The following is a 16,598-nucleotide window of genomic DNA, read 5'->3' as shown; positions in this document are numbered from 1 at the left end:
TCAAATGTCACTACTTCCCTTCCGAGCCCTGACGTGTGCCCAAACAGTGGTTTACCCCCACATATGGGGTATCAGCGTACTCAGGAGAAACTGGACAACAACTTTACTTTTGGGGTCCAATTTCTCCTGTTACTCTTGCAAAAATAAAAAAATTCTGGGCTAAAAAAATATTTTTGAGGAAAGGAAACACATTTATTCTTTTCACGGCTCTGCGTTGTAAACTTCTGTGAAGCACTTGGGGGTTCAAAGTGCTCACCACACATCTAGATAAGTTCCCTTGGGGGTCTAGTTTCCAAAATGGAGTCACTTGTGGGGAGTTCCTACTGTTTAGGCACATCAGGGGCTCTGCAAACGCAACCTGACGCCAGCAGAGCATTCCATCAAAGTCTGCATTTCAAAACGTCACTACTTCCCTTCCGAACCCCGACGTGTGCCAAAACAGTGGTTTACCCCCACATATGGGGTATCAGCGTACTCAGGAGAAACTGGACAACAACTTTTGGGGTCCAATTTCTCCTGTTACCCTTGGGAAAATAAAAAATTGTGGGCTAAAAAAATCATTTTTTGAGAAAAGAAAAATTATTTTTTATTTTCATGGCTCTGCGTTATAAACTTCTGTGAAGCACTTGGGGGTTCAAAGTGCTCACCACACATCTAGATTAGTTCCTTGGGAGGTCTAGTTTCCAAAATGGGGTCACTTGTGCGGGAGCTCCAATGTTTAGGCACACAGAGGCTCTCCAAACGCGACATGGTGTCCGCTAATGATTGGAGCTAATTTTCCATTCAAAAAGCCAAATGGCGTGCCTTCCCTTCCGAGCCCTGCCGTGCGCCCAAACAGTGGTTTACCCCCACATATGGGGTATCATCGTACTCAGGACAAACTGGACAACAACATTTGGGGTCCAATTTCTCCTATTACCCTTGGGAAAATAAAAAATTCTGGGCTAAAAATCATTTTTGAGGAAAGAAAAATTATTTTTTTATTTTCACGGCTCTGCGTTATAAACTTCTGTGAAGCACCTGGGGGTTATAAGTGCTCACTATGCATCTAGATAAGTTCCTTGGGGGGTCTAGTTTCCAAAATGGGGTCACTTGTAGGGGAGCTCCAATGTTTAGGCACACAGGGGCTCTCCAAACGCGACATGGTGTCCGCTAACGATTGGAGCTAATTTTCCATTCAAAAAGTCAAATGGCACGCCTCCCCTTCCGAGCCTTGCCGTGCACCCAAACAGTGGTTTACCCCCACATATGAGGTATCGGCATACTCAGGAGAAATTGGCCAACAAATTTTAGGATCCATTTTATCCTGTTGCACATGTGAAAATGAAAGAATTGAGGCTAAAAGAAATTTTGTGTGAAAAAAAAGTACTTTTTCATTTTGCGGATCAATTTGTGAAGCACCTGGGGGTTTAAAGTGCTCACTATGCCTCTAGATGAGTTCCTTGGGGGGTCTAGTTTCCAAAATGGGGTCACTTGTGGAGGAGCTCCAATGTTTAGGCACACAGGGGCTTTCCAAACGCGACATGGTGTCCGCTAACGATTGGAGCCAATTTTTCATTCAAAAAGTCAAATGGCGCTCCTTCCCTTCCGAGCCCTGCCGTGCGCCCAAACAGTGGTTTACCCCCACATATGAGGTATCAGCGTACTCAGGACAAATTGGACAACAACGTTCGTGGTCCAGTTTCTCCTTTTACCCTTGGGAAAATAAAAAATTGTTGCTAAAAGATCATTTTTGTGACTAAAAAGTTAAAATGTTCATTTTTTACTTCCATGTTGCTTCTGCTGCTGTGAAACACCTGAAGGGTTAATAAACTTCTTGAATGTGGTTTTGAGCACCTTGAGGGGTGCAGTTTTTAGAATGGTGTCACTTTTGGGTATTTTCAGCCATATAGAACCCTCAAACTGACTTCAAAGGTGAGGTGGTCCCTAAAAAAAAATGGTTTTGTAAATTTTGTTGTAAAAATGAGAAATCACTGGTCAAATTTTAACCCTTATAACTTCCTAGCAAAAAAAAAAAAATTTGTTTCCAAAATTGTGCTGATGTAAAGTAGACATGTGGGAAATGTTATTTATTAACTATTTTGTGTCACATAACTCTCTGGTTTAACAGAATAAAAATTCAAAATGTGAAAATTGCGAAATTTTCAAAATTTTTGCCAAATTTCCGTTTTTTTCACAAATAAACTCAGAAATTATCGACCTAAATTTACCACTAACATGAAGCCCAATATGTCACGAAAAAACAATCTCAGAATCGCTAGGATCCGTTGAAGCGTTCCTGAGTTATTACCTCATAAAGGGACACTGGTCAGAATTGCAAAAAACGGCAAGGTCATGAAGGGGTTAAAGCCATAAAATGACAAGACAGAAATAGTGCAAAAAGAATAAATCTGTTTATTTGTTCACAGTTATACACAAGCAAATCGTCTGACACAGTCCTGACATCCTGGGGTATAGTCTGCTCTGGACTAATACTTTCTGCCGCCTGTCTGTACCTCTGCTTGCAGGATGGGAACCGTAGTCCGCAGGTCAAAATAAAGTAAAAGTAAAAAAAAAAAAAAAAAAAAATTATATGGCAAGAACATGACATGGGTTAGACCGAGCAGTGGAGGGGAAAGAAAAAAATCATTACTCTTTGCTGGGTCATAGTCTTTGACCACAAAGGATTTTATGGCTTTATAGGAAAGAATGGCAAAAGTTTCCCTTCCCGCCCACCAAAATCAACACCACTCTGGCTGAACAGGCCAGCCCTGGAATTGCAGCACCTAAATGTGTCAGAGCTGCAAAATCAGACGTCACCTACTGGATAGTGGTGCAGGAAATAATATAGCAATTTAATATAACCCCCTTTTCAAATATTTATTATCCATTTTAACAGGAGGCTGCATTATTTACTAGTAATGATTATGAATTCACAACCAATATGGGGCAAGCCTACAAAATTGCAGCCAAGTGTGCAATTGCCAATATCTGTCCAATATAAGGAGCATAAATATTTTGCTCCCATATTAAGAGAAATCAGATAATTGTTTGCATTTTACAACTCGCTGCAATTACCCACAATGTAAACTTTACGATCTTACCATTACAAGGAACAAAAGTTCAGATTTGCCCAAAATTTAAAAGGTAAAAAAAAAATAAAAAATAAATATTCCAGCAATGATTTGTAGTCAGATTTGGGAACCAATTTTTCTCTGGGGTTTTCAAGCTGTAAACTAGGAATTAGGGTGTAATACAAAGAGTGAAGGTGAGTTAATGCTTAAAGCAGTTCTCTGCAACCTGTGCACTTCCAATTGCAACTCCCATCATGTTGGAAGTAGTTTTCCAGTAACTGGCACGTTACAGGTCGAGGAGGACTGTCATGAAAGAGTGACTTAGGGTGTCTGATCCGCCAACGTACTGGTGCAACGTGTAGTGTTTAATTTGAGGTCAGGTTTTCCCTCTTTTGTTAAAGTGCAATTATTTATAGACTTATAAAAAAAAACAAAAAAAAAAAACTGCTAAATTCGTGTTTAGGCCAAAATACAGATTTGTACATGGATGAGTATGGCTGTCCCAATGGATGGCAGACTGAAATGATGAAGGAACTGGTGGTGAGCTCTGTATTGGGGCTGTGCAGAAAATTGGGGGACAGATCAGATGAGCCCAGGTAAATGATTGGTCCCTTACGTCATTTGGCATCCAACTAACATATAAGGCCACTTCTAGAAAGCAATGTACTGGACTGAGCTGCCGTATTCCAGCGCCATTTGGGGACAAGACGCTGACGATATGTCCTAAGTTATCAGTTACAGGATGGCTTACGGGCTTCACCTACTTGGGGGGGTCAATACTAAAAAAAAAAAAAGTTTATTTATTTCCAGTATTTAAATGCTCAGGGTGCACCAATGATAAATTTGTTAATCGCTCCAGACTCAGCAAGTGCAAATAGTGCCAGTGATCAGAAGGGTTGATGGTCGTTCTGAACCATGTAACGGCTTACATGAAGGGGTTAAATAAAGCAGGAGATGACGTACAGATTCCTTGATCCCCACCGCTTCCAGTGGTCGGCTACTAATGCACTGCAGGAGTAGCACAACAACAAGGAGTGAAGCCAGGAGCCAGAAGGAAGTAACACTGATTGCTCGCCTCCCAACTGTGGTTGTGATGTGTCTGGTTAATCGTAATCCATGATTTGAAGATCCGGCACACGCTGGCTTCCCACGTTACTCGCTGATGAGACCCCGGCCTCAGATCCCTCTCCCTGGCAGAGCTCATTTTTCAGGATCTCAGAGAGGCTGCTTATTCCTTCCTCGTCACAATGGCTCTCGCTCTTGTTACGGAACAGCTCGCGGGCACGGATACCAAGAAAACTCTTAGCATTCGGGTACGAGCCAATAGTCAGACGGCCGCTGGGAGGCAACTCCAGCACTTCTCTAATGGCATGGGGCAAGTTAGTGGCTTTCTCTGGGGTGGAGTCTCCGCTACTACTGCTGCTGCTGCTTCCACTGCTAGACTGAGGGCTTGTGTGCACGATTGCTTTGCTACCATTACCAACATTCAGTTCTTCCTTATTGAAGTCATCCGGACTGGAAACCTCTGCGTCATCGTTACCAAACCTGTAAAATAAAACAATGTAAGAACTTAAGAGCACCAGTGCAATCCTCCTTCCCAGTCAGCCGTGTTGTAAATATTTTCATAATTTGGGAAAGTTATGAACTGTCCTAGAAATGTCTGATCCTGATCTAAGGATCTCAGCTTTTAGCAGAGATGAATCTGTGCTGCAGTTTAGCAGAGATGAATCTGTGCTGCAGTTTAGCAGAGATGAATCTGTGCTGCAGTTTAGCAGAGATGAATCTGTGCTGCAGTTTACGCATATGCTCAGTAGTGACCTGGGCTGTTGAGTCAGTAAATGAAAAGTCAGCGGTTTGGCTTACCGACATCACAGCTGGAATGGCACAGCTCGCTCACAGTAAAGGAGCCAGTGCAACAGTCAGTTTAATTGCTGTGGGTTCAACACTGAGACCCCCCACTCACAAGCCATAAAAAGTAAACATTTTCCTTGCACTGGCTGTGTAGAATAAGGGTGAGTAACCAGACTGATGAAGCTACCTGTCGGAGCATGCTGGGAGTTGTAGGATCACAGCAGCTGATGTAGAGGTAGCCGGACCGAGCACACGAGGTTTGCGTCTCTCCACCTGTGAGGCCCTAATAAGTCATATTGACAGGGTTTATATTGCTGAATTACTGCAACCCCTTTAACATACCCATTATGTGTGTATTACCTCACCAAGTACCGAAACCCTCCTACAATTTTTTTGGACGACGTCTACAGATCACAATGGAGAGTGACAAACCCAAGGAAGGGGTTCATCTTTGTGGACCCTCTCTCTTTTTTTTTTCCTATAAAGGCATCCATTTTGGGCTAGATTAATTTTTGTAATTGGATTTGATTCTAAATTTTGTGCCGTTTGCCTTCTACAGTTTTGGAGATACTTTGGCCATTGTTGGCTGGAGAATGAGACCACAGAGAATCTGTCACTATCATGAAGAGTTGCTTACGTGTCTTTCTGTGTGACAACAAATCCCATCATAAAATGTGCAGGGAAACGTGCTATTATGATCACTGTCCAACTCTCCTAGCGGCTCACTGACAGATTCTCAGCTTAATCATTCGGCATCCAGTAATGGCCTGTGCAACATGGGCTATAGAAGAGATTGAAGTTTATTTTTTATTTATAAAACCCAATTACAACAATGAATTTAAAGTATTAAAAGAGTAAATAAAGCTTGTTCATCTTTGGAAAAATCAATCCTTTTAACCATCTCACCTCTCCTCCGCAACCTCTGCAGTTTCAGCTTTTTCTTCCTTTCGGTTCTTTAACAAGCCCTCCTTCTCGAGCTGGCTATACAGGCTGAGGATCTCCACTTCAAAGACCTGACTTATCCTTTTCTGAGCGTTGTACTTGCTCTGTGCCGCCTGGAGCTGCGCACTTAATACACAGACAGGACATTAATAAAAAGCCTTGGAGTTTCCTTTCCACACGAAGACTGGTATGATGTCACTTGGTGAATACCTCTGCTTCTGTTTCACATCTTCAAGGAACCTCTTCTGCTCCTGGAACAGCATCTCCTTTTTGGCCAGCTGTGCCTCCAGCTCCGCAATCTTCTTCTGGACGCTCTCTAGTCTCTGACTCTGCTGCACCCCCAGACAGCGGGCTTTCTCCAGATCCTTTTTAAAAGACCCCTGCAGCATCTCCACTTCCTAAAGAAAAAAGCAACATTGAATAAAATCAATAGTTACTGCTGCAAAAGTATTGCAATGCAGCGGCAACATCCGGACTCGCATCTGCTCGTACCTTATCAGCATTGGTGTTTTTGTGCTGAAGTTGCTCCACATAAAGCTCGTTCACCTCCCCGAGAATCAACAGCTGCCGATTCAGAAACTCCATCTGATGCTGTAAGGACTCACTGTTTGAAAGCTGCAGATAAAAGTAAAAAAAAAAAAAAAAAAAGTAAATTTTGCTTTTAGCAAAACTATGCCACACTCCCTCACTACGTGGCTGGACCGAGACTCACTGACCCCATGGGCCTGTAGAAGGGGCCATCTCCAGACGACCCCAGCCACCTACACTACCCCACTTAATGGGACCTTACTCTTACCTGCCTAGGACTCATACCTATACCCAGGAGGTTTCTCCTGCCTTCCAGCCAAGCCATTTATCCATATACCACAGCTTGGTCATTGAGCTCTGTTTGTGAGAGCTGAGCTCCGATTGTGGTGGTTTTATCCCTTAAATGCCAGTTTCAATCTCTGACAGTGGCATTCGCAACGCATCGTCTGGAAAGCAGTGTCATACAACAGGGTTTCAGGGTACCAGTAAGATGACATGGGAAGCTGGGGGTCTGTTGTTGTCCTCCATGACTGCCGTGCTTGCACACAAGCTGGGTTTAACTGGAGACAATCATATCGCCTATATTGCAATATCGGGGAATATAGAGCAAGCGATCAAACGACTGCAGGAATAAAAGTTTAAAAAGAAATAAAAAATGTTCCCCTTTTTACTTTTTGTTGCCAGAATCAGTTTTGTCACCGCACTATTACCCCAGGAGCGACAGCTTAGGTATATCTGTAATTTTCTGCAATATTCAATTAAGAGATTCATGCAAATTTGGTCTTCCTACCCAACTCACTTAGAAAAATTTGCAACAGAGCCCAGACAAATTGAACAAGCCGCGGATTTAACCATCGCAACAGCTAGTCAATTTCCCCAGATTTGTATAACTCGTCCACTTTTCTACTCCTGTCTTTCATTAAGTATTTTGAGTCTGGACAGAGAACCTGCAGCATTTCTGTACTGAGAAATCACAGCCTAGGAGTTTACGGTCTATGGGCTCGCTCTCACCTGAAATTAAATTGAACGATTGCAATTCGATTAAAAATTGGATTGCATTTAGACCAATTTAACCCTATGGTTCTGCTCACAATTGCATTTTCTTTTTCTGCTTTGATTGGACAGGGGAAATATAAAAAAATCGGAACATGATGAATTCAGATCACACACACCCATACAAGTCTATGGGTGCACCTGAAATATCGCACTTCATTCCGACATAACCTGAGTGCAGTGCGATTCCCGCCGACGTCAACAGCAGAGGAGATGGACAAATTACTTACCCCATCTCCTCCGCAGCTGTGCTGTGATCCTCTCACGCGAGGCAATCTGAGCACAGAGCATTGACATTCGGCTCCCGCTCGCAGCAGAACTTGAGCCAAGTAATTCGCATAGCTCATCGGATGCGATTTGCTAGTGGGACCCCGGTCTGCAGGTGGGCACATGAGCATTTTAAAAGAAATGGATCCTCACCTTCTGAGACACCTGGCTGAGCCTCAGCTCCGTGTTGCACACCTTGTTGTTGGATAGCTTCAGCTCAGACCGCAGGTTCGCTATCGTACTGCGGCTATCCTCCAGCTTAGTCTAAAAAAAGCAGAGGCGACAATTAGCAAAGGAGACAAAATGTAAGTGAAGGCTAACTGGAAGCTGGTCACTTATTGCAGGCAGCCAAGACATCAAGATGGCATATGCTAACTTGAAAGGCGATCTTTTGGGGTCTGACCTGCAGCTCCTGACTCTGATTGTAGAACTCCTCCCGGTCGTGTTGGAGTTGTCGGATCTGGCTGTGAAGCTGAGTGAGCACAGTGTCCTTCTCGTCCTGCAGCCTGTTGTAACGCACCTGCTCTTGGATAAGGCTTTGCCTCGCAGTCTGTATGTCTGCGTCTTGCATCTTTAACTGGGTTTTCTAGTAAAAGAAAAATTGAAGAGTCACAGTAGTAGAATGAATACAATTATTGAGAGCAAGGGATGCGCAGGCTGCCCGTGGTGGCACTGAGTAAGGGGCCCGCTCAGCATGGAAAAATGCCTCTATTACATTACACTTTTCAGACCCTTTCCATCAGACTAAATGATGTCCACTCACCATAGCAGCATTCTGTTCCTCAAGGGCGGTCACTTTGATCACCTTGCGCAGCAGCCGTCTATTGCGCAGGGCGTGTTGCTGTCTCTTAAATCGCTCGTACAAAAGCTGGTTATGAAGAAGGACCAACTGGTTCCTCAAGATGTGGATCTCATCAGTGGGGGGTGAACCTGACAGATCAAAACAATCACATCTGAGACTGCAGGTTTGCAGAGTGGTGGAATTTATGGGGCAACAGCTTTGGAAGTCCTTTGGCGACTATTAAGTGTAGCGTACCTCCAAAGTGAGTCCAGTCAGCTGATTTGCTGGGTAAAGGCAATCTACAAAATAAAGCAAAGCAGAGTGGATCAGCCAACATTTAGATACAGCAGCACAGGGGTCAGAGAGGCTTGGAGGCCTAGATTTCAGGATCGGGAATATTACACTTAGGAAGTGTTCGTGTAATGGCTGTGCAGATGCATTAGGAGGATATGTACCCAAGTGGGTATTCTTATCATTAGGATACACAATACTGCAGGACTTGTGCAAGTCAGTACTTACTTGTTCAGCTCTTTGGTGTGTGCGTCAGCCCCTAAATGTATAAGCCTGTCGAGCACCTCTGCCGGAGACACTGAAGGGCTGTTTTCTTCTACTTCTTCGTTGCTCCCTTTCAATTTTTTGTACAGTTCCTCTGTCTTTTTGGAGATGAAAAAGCTCGCCGTTTTAGGAAAAGCCAGCTCGAAAAGGTGCTCGTAAGGGGCAGGATTGAAGCAGTATCTGCAGCGGGCCTGAGTTTTGCAAGGGCTGGGGGTAAGGATGTTCCTGGATTCGGGCAAAGAGTTAGTAGTCTGTGTCTTCCCTGAGTTGTCATTCTCCGCTCCATTGGGGGGCTCAATGGGGGTGAATGCCTGTTTTAAAGAGTCTTGGGAGCCATTGAAGGGCGGCTTGTTAGCGGCTGAGTTATCAGGGGTCTGGGGGACGTTACCAGTGTTGCTCCTCCTCTGAGAGTTGGGCTGGCTTTCAGACTGAGGACAGAACGGTGAATCAAAGCCCCCGCGGCGAACACTTGGCTCATGATCAGAATGGGTGGCGATCTGCGACAGCTCCTGGGATATAGCAGCTGGTGCACAAAGAGTTAAAGGTGATAAATCAGTCATACATGCAATAAAAAGGCATTTAATGCTGCACCCGATGAGCACAGCACACTTGTGGCATTTTCTTAAGTGTTGAATACTAATGGTAGAGACCCCCCCCCACCAAAGAAGCATGCACATGTAAACCAGTGTGTAACTGAACTACCGAAAATGAACACTAGTACCGTACATCCAGTGCTGTATTTACCGCATTCGGTCACACATTTTGGGACACACCACACGTGTTACCCAAATATCTGGAGACACCAATATGTGCCAAAGTTCATTTAAAAAAAAAACAAAACAAAAAAAACAAACACCCCACACCAAAAGCCCCCCGCAATAGTTGGCCGTCACCGTGCTGGCTTTGTAAAGTTACCTTATTAACACAACCTACCTTGATTCTGTGGTCCTGAGAGATGAAACATTTACATAGACAAAGTATTAATATGAAGGCCGCAAACATGGAGCACAAAACTGTTACAGACGCAACGGACCAGGGAGACTAGCAAAGCAACATGGCCACACAACTGCAAGAATAGACACAGACATGCCAGCACCAATTCTGGCATATCTCAGTGAAAGGCAACCAAGCCTAAAGCGACAGCCAGCTTATCACATTGCTAGCCCCACTGGCCATTATGGAAGTCTCCGAGTTGCGAGACCTCCCCTCCTATCTTTACAGTGGAGATTCTCTTGACCCCTTCACCCCCTCTTTGGTGCATCTTTTCCAGCACATGATAGTGGATTTGATCAGCTGTCATATGCCTCTAATAGCCGAGGGTGGAATCACAATCCACCCATCGGCTCCCTTGTCACATGATCACAGGGCACCGATGTGTTAGCATGACAACCAGGGGTCTGCAAGAGACCCTCACGCTTTTCACTGCAGATCTGCTGTGAGTGCTGCCCCATGGCTAGTGTTCATAGCAGATAATTTCTGCTACACATAGAAGGAAGCCCTGCAAGGAGTATGTATGAGTATGTATGTTCTCCCCGTGATTGCGTGGGTTTCCTCCGGTTTTCCTCCCACATTCCAAAGACATACTGATAGGGAATTTAGATTGTGAGCCCCATCGGGGACAGCGATGATAATGTGTGCAACCTGTAAAGCGCTGCGGAATATGTTAGCGCTATATAAAAATAAAGATTATTACTTGGATTTTTTTCCCCCCAGTTTTCCGGTACATGATCTGTAATGATGTTTAATGCGGGACGAGTTTTACTTTTGAATAAGTCCTCACATGGTCATATTGATGGAAAAATAGAAAAAAGATATGGCTCTGGGAAGAAGGGAGCAAAAAACAAAAACTAAAAATCACAAGGTTGTCAAGGGGTTAAGGATATGCAATATGTTTGAACATGACCACCTATCTATGGACGGAAGAGGGTGAAAAGCTCCCAATAGCTGATGCCCCCATTGATCCCAAAAGCACCCCGGCCGAATTGAGTAGAGGCTGAGCATGCACACCTCCAGTGATCCCAGCGAGAATGGAGAACACCTTTGAGATTCAATCAGTCGGGGCTCTCAGGATTGGTGGAAGTCCCAGAGATCAGCAGCTTATCCCTTCTCCTCTGGATAGAGGGTAACTTCCGAATCTGGTACAACCTCTTTACTCTTTATATATTATAAGCTCACGAGCAGGGCACTCACTTCTTCAGCAACTGGTGAAATGTGCTACATTATATTGTTTTTGTCTGTTCACGTCCCTGCTTAATTGGAAAGTGCTGCGGGTAAATGTTAGCGCTATATATAGTATAGTTTAATCACCAGGTCACCAAGCAGCTCTAACCACACGTACTCACCTTCCTCTGCATTACTCTGGTCTGCTGTAAACTCTTCTATCACCTCAGGGAGGTCACTCAGTGACACAAACTTCTGAACTTTGGACGTTTTATCTATATATAAAAAAAATAATATTGCAGCTTAGAAACAAGACCATAGCACCCTTAAGTGCACAAAGTCAGGGTAACCCCCTAACGCACGCTCCCTCCAGCACCTTACCAGAGCCCATTTCTCCCATGCCGAGCTGTTGCTTGAGCTTCTCCTGACTGGGGGATTCATTCTGTTAAGGGGTAAAAAATAAAAATTATATATATATATATATATATATCTCTCTATCATATCAGGGTCTGTCTTTATACAACTTGCCTTTCTGGGGGTCAATATGGCGTGTGAGACATTCATGGCCTGCATGGGGTCATCAAAGCTGAGACTGGGTGGAGGGGAGGTTGCTGGTGTACCCATAGGGGTTCCTTTACCGCCTACAAAAATGACCACAGCAAAGTACAAATTAATTTATCCAACATTTCTCCGGTATCTGATAATCCAGAAAAGCATCAGCCCAAACACAAAACTACAAGTCTGGGAGAGGGAATCCTTCCTAGTAATGATTTGTGGTTCCTGGTTGTCCAACCACACTAGCGATAAGATCTGAGAAGGCCAGGCTAATATCAGTATCAGACTGTTGGGAATAACTTATTGATCTGTGGAGCTCCGGCCTCTGCAGCACTAGGCTGAATGGGGCACTTATCCTGGTAAGTTCGGTGCAGCAGTGCACAATCTGGACCGCCACGCCACTCATTCTCAACTGATCTAGATGCCTTTTAGATATTTTTTTTTTCAACATTTTTCATTAATCCCTTTAAGGAACTGAACCTGCGGTCACTTGGTTTAATGCAATATTAAACTACAGCAGTTTATCATATAATTGATGACCTCCTATGAAATACCACCATAGTCTGTTCCTCTGAGGTGGACTAACACAGCTGACAAGGTTCCCAGATGCCATGATCGCATTGCAAATGGGGCTATTGCTGTCAGGACAGCTGCCATATTTGTTACCATCCAAATACTGACGTTATGCTTTACAGAGGCATTTAAAAGGTTAAATCATCTCCACCTGAGCCAGCTCTGATCATGCTGTGTAATGCAGTAGTATCCAGACAATTGCCAGCCTTCACGCCTCAGAGTGCAAATCTGCCCCAAGTGTATGGTGTAAGTCGCTAAGGGGTAAGCTAATAGGTGAATGAATCTAGGAGACAAAGCAATTGGCTGAGGATATTCCCTGGGTCAAGAGGTCTCCCTCCTGAAAAACCACCAGATACTACAATGCCTAGGAGGTGTCCATCACTTACTCTGTGTGCTCACGGCTTTGCCAGGAGGACGGGAAGCAAAAAGAGACACGTCTGGCTGCGCACTGACTGGAGAGCTGGGGGGAGTAGTCATCCCACACAGGGTGGAAGGGCTCCATAAAGAGTCCTAGAAAAAAGAAACATCACATATAAAACTATTGAATGTGGACGCAAGCAATAGCAGCGTGCAATACTGTAATTGTTTATGACCTGGGGAAAAAAGTATATAAAAAAAAAAAAAAGAAAAAGAAAAACACAACCCCAAAACATGGAAAGGCAAGATCGAGCTACATGATAATTTGATCATCAAAGAACAGTGATCCTACCTGTACTCCGACAACATCATGGTTTGCCTGGCATAACCTACCTGTGCCATCTCTGCTGGCAGGCGGAAAGCCTGGGTTCCAATGTGCTGCATTAAGGGCTCCTGTGTGCAAAGCCGAGGAGTGGAAAAGGGTGTGGAGGAGTTGCTTCCTAGCCAGGAGGAGATTTAGAATAAATCAGTCACAATATAGTGGTTACACTGCTCACAGCTCGGAGGTGTCCACGCCGCCCCACCTTACTGAACCTATACCAGTTACCCACCATGGTTACTGCAGGTGTCAGGGTGGGGGCTGGAGACTGCGTCATGTTGCCTATATCGAAGCCGGGCAGAAAGGGGAGAATATCCTTCTTCATAGGAAGCTTCGTTAGGGTCCAGAGAAATTTTGGCACATTCAACAACTATGTCGTGAGTTTCCAATCTTTTCCACCTGCAAAACAAAAGCAAGTAAAATGGAAGGAATAGTTAATGCGCTGGTCAAAGGCCCAGGTGACATGGCATCGTGGGAGATTTTAAGATGTTAGTGATTGCTGTGTACCTGCCAGGGTCCAGTTCATGGTCTTTGGAGCCTGTGACCAGCTCTGGATGAATTCGCACATGTTCCATCATCGGCTGAGGAGAAATAGACATACATTAAACAAAATGGCATGAAGAAATCAGAGCCGCTACGTGCAGGAAGAAATTGAGGTTGTTTTACCAACCATTACTAACTCTAAAAGGCTGTAATCCACATCGTGCACCTTTTACCTTCACTATCTCTTCGAACGTCTCGAGGTTCTCCTTCATACTGTAATGTGAGCGCAGGAAGGACACAAAATTACATGGATACATCCCGTAGAGGCGGTGGAAGAGTGCATACACGCTGGCATGTAGATGGACGAGGCAAGTCTCCGCTACATGACCTGGCATGAGCAGAAACAGCAGATGTGTCATTAATCGACATGTATGTCCCTGGAAATCTAAGCTGGAGGTCCAGCCCAAAACAGCATGTAACATATCAATGGCAATATATAGATATATACCGTCGCTCTTCAGTGCCAGGATCTCTCTCTGTGAGGTCAGACAATGGGACATTTCTACGACATGGCAATTTTTTACATGTGCACTTTTGCAGCCGTGTATTTAATTGACCCTGGGTGCAAGCAGAACGATATTGTATTTTGGCCAAAATAGCAACTAGCTCATTTTAGTATTTTGCAGGATACTGCCTGACCTGGCGGTGCAGGGGGACTAGGTGGTGTTAATGCCTCGTGTTCCACGTGGCCCTCCTTACCTTATAAGATGGGAGTCACTAACTAGTTGCAAGCTGGTGTTGTGCACTACACACACCAGACCTGCACCCTATAGATACAATATCCATTAGCAGTTGTAATGCTACGCACCAACTGTCCCCTTAAAAGGGATTGTTCACTACATGATAAACCATTTATTAAACGATGTCCTTCACCTAAAATTAACAAAGAGACCCAAATAAACTCACCTGGTGGACCGGCACCATTCCAGGAATTTCTGTGCCATGTCTGGCGGTGTTCCAATGAACGCTTCAGCACATAAGTGGCCACTGATTGGCAGCAGTTTGTGCACTTCTTGAATGAAATTGTGTGAAGGCTGCAGCCCATCAATAGCTGCTCAGACTGCAGGTTGACAGTCAGTGACAATGTCACGAGGTCCTGGCATACAGCACCAATATTTCTTAAACAGCGCCAGGATGGGAGGCAAGAATGCATTTTCCTTTTTTACATGGGGGAATGTAGAATGTAAGAAGAGGTTGGCAAGTCTTTACTAAGAATTAGCAGGGGACCAACGTTCCCCCTCATGCCTTGTCACAGGCCACTTGCTCATGCTGGTATGCTTTCACAGCAGAAGGGCCGGCATCCCGCAAGAAGAGTCTGCCACTGGCCACAAACAGGACACCAATGGCACATCCTTCTGCTGTCCACTCATTTCCTACAGGAGCCAAAGCTACGGATACCAATTGTTTGTCAGATGCCAAACCCCATTGTACATATAGCACCAGAATGCATCCTTCGTGCTGGGCATGCTACGCTGGCATTGTGCGCCGAAAAACCTGGAGAACAAAGACGTACCCTAGTGTATACACAGTGGCAACCTGGTGAAAGAAGAAAGCGCCTTTACACTCCTCACCTGGGTTCTTCAAGCACCAGGCTGACAGGCGGCCAAAAATGTCAAAGAACTCATGCAGATACTGTTTCCCAGACTGCGGGATCATTGGCAGCACCGTGATTAACACTAGGACCGCGGTGGTGAGAATGACGACATCTGTGTCCGTCTGTAAAACACAACGAGTTGTTGTTAGCACAGGGGTCACCACGAACTCCCAGCTGCATAATGGGGTCACTGCTGCCTACAGGCTTGGCAGACACCAGCACCGATCAAGTTCCAGACAGGGCTGGCAGCTGCAGTTACAGGATATAGTCATCATCTTGGGCTGATCTGGGTCTACTAAAGGTCAACTAGAAAGAAATATATAGGGAGAAAGGGTACAATTAGATTTACCTACAAACACAAAAACACCCTTAAAAATAACTTATTAAATATACTTTAAGAGCCAAAAGGACACCAAGTCTACTACTTGAGGGGTGCCCGTCAGGCGGGACGGAAAAAAAATAAATAAAAAATAAGGACCATAATGATCAGGACAATTTGTTCATTTACCCTAAGCATCCCTAGGTTGTCCCTACCTACTAGCGATGCAAAATCTAGCTTCTATCGCATCGCTGGTACTTCTCTCGTGTTTGGCTCCATGATGGAGTTAGTCTCCTGATGACCCGGGACATGGAATTAGAATTATGCATCCTGATAAGTACTTCATTTAGTTAAGTATGGCGTTTACAGGGCAATTTCACATTTATTTTTGTTTATGTGTCGATGTAAGTATCCATTGGATCGCTTAAAAGAAATATCTCAATATTTACTTTGGCTATTGATGTATTTCTTTACTATATTCCTAGGGGGGAAAGAAAAAAAAAAAAAAAACAGTGCTGGCGGGCGTCACTGTGCCCACCTTCGTACGAATTGAACATGAAGTCAGATCAGCTGCAGCCTGGACTTTATGTTCAATTCATACAAAGGCGGGGACAGTGGAGTCAGTGCTGATTGGGCACCATGTCTCAACTGCCGGCGAGCCCCAGGACTGCGAATGATGACCCCATGGGAATAGCGCCGGTACAGGAGACGAGTATAAGCTTTATTTTATCGGGGTCAAACATTTAGATCAAGAAGTGTGTGTGTGTGTGTGGGGGGGGGGGGGAGGGGTGTCCTAGTAGCGGACACCCCCTTTAAGGTTTTATTTTCTTTCTTCGGTCTACTAAAGACCCATCAGCTCCTGCCCCCTCCCAGCACCAGGCGGTCACAATTGCTGGGACGGGGGAAAAAAGCTCTTATACTGGTTCACTACTATGCAAAGTGATCAAAAAGCAGAGAGGGTCATAAACCTCTTCTATGGGGGATCCAACTGTCTCTGAGAGTAGCTCCTGCAAGATCATCCGCCATATAATGCTTGGCTTTCCCCTGCAGTGGCGGTTCGACGTAGGTTCGACTTCTCTAACCTCCTG

The 16,598-nt window shown here is 44.7% G+C and overlaps 1 protein-coding gene across 2 annotated transcripts in view; it reads right to left on the bottom strand.

Annotated features, from left to right (window-relative positions):
• Positions 1-3,848: 3,848 nt before the first annotated feature.
• TSC1 (TSC complex subunit 1) overlaps positions 3,849-16,598 on the bottom strand; it is a 28,709-nt gene continuing 15,959 nt past the window's right edge. For both annotated transcript variants that reach the window (XM_077284638.1, XM_077284637.1), the window contains exons 5-22: positions 15,169-15,313; positions 13,771-13,925; positions 13,562-13,635; positions 13,287-13,453; positions 13,069-13,175; positions 12,705-12,828; positions 11,719-11,831; positions 11,572-11,632; positions 11,373-11,465; positions 8,995-9,553; positions 8,731-8,774; positions 8,458-8,624; positions 8,098-8,280; positions 7,848-7,958; positions 6,339-6,461; positions 6,057-6,244; positions 5,811-5,972; positions 3,849-4,598 (exon numbers count right to left, since the gene is read on the bottom strand). In XM_077284638.1, the coding sequence (XP_077140753.1) occupies positions 4,157-4,598; positions 5,811-5,972; positions 6,057-6,244; positions 6,339-6,461; positions 7,848-7,958; positions 8,098-8,280; positions 8,458-8,624; positions 8,731-8,774; positions 8,995-9,553; positions 11,373-11,465; positions 11,572-11,632; positions 11,719-11,831; positions 12,705-12,828; positions 13,069-13,175; positions 13,287-13,453; positions 13,562-13,635; positions 13,771-13,925; positions 15,169-15,313 (3,018 nt within the window). In that variant the 3' untranslated portion in view covers positions 3,849-4,156. The remainder of the gene's footprint in view (positions 4,599-5,810; positions 5,973-6,056; positions 6,245-6,338; positions 6,462-7,847; positions 7,959-8,097; positions 8,281-8,457; positions 8,625-8,730; positions 8,775-8,994; positions 9,554-11,372; positions 11,466-11,571; positions 11,633-11,718; positions 11,832-12,704; positions 12,829-13,068; positions 13,176-13,286; positions 13,454-13,561; positions 13,636-13,770; positions 13,926-15,168; positions 15,314-16,598) is intronic.

Source organism: Ranitomeya variabilis, chromosome 2, assembly GCF_051348905.1.
Source record: "Ranitomeya variabilis isolate aRanVar5 chromosome 2, aRanVar5.hap1, whole genome shotgun sequence".
NCBI lineage: Eukaryota > Metazoa > Chordata > Amphibia > Anura > Dendrobatidae > Ranitomeya > Ranitomeya variabilis.
Note: the sequence above shows the minus strand (reverse complement) of the source record. Positions and strands in the feature narration are given on the sequence as shown.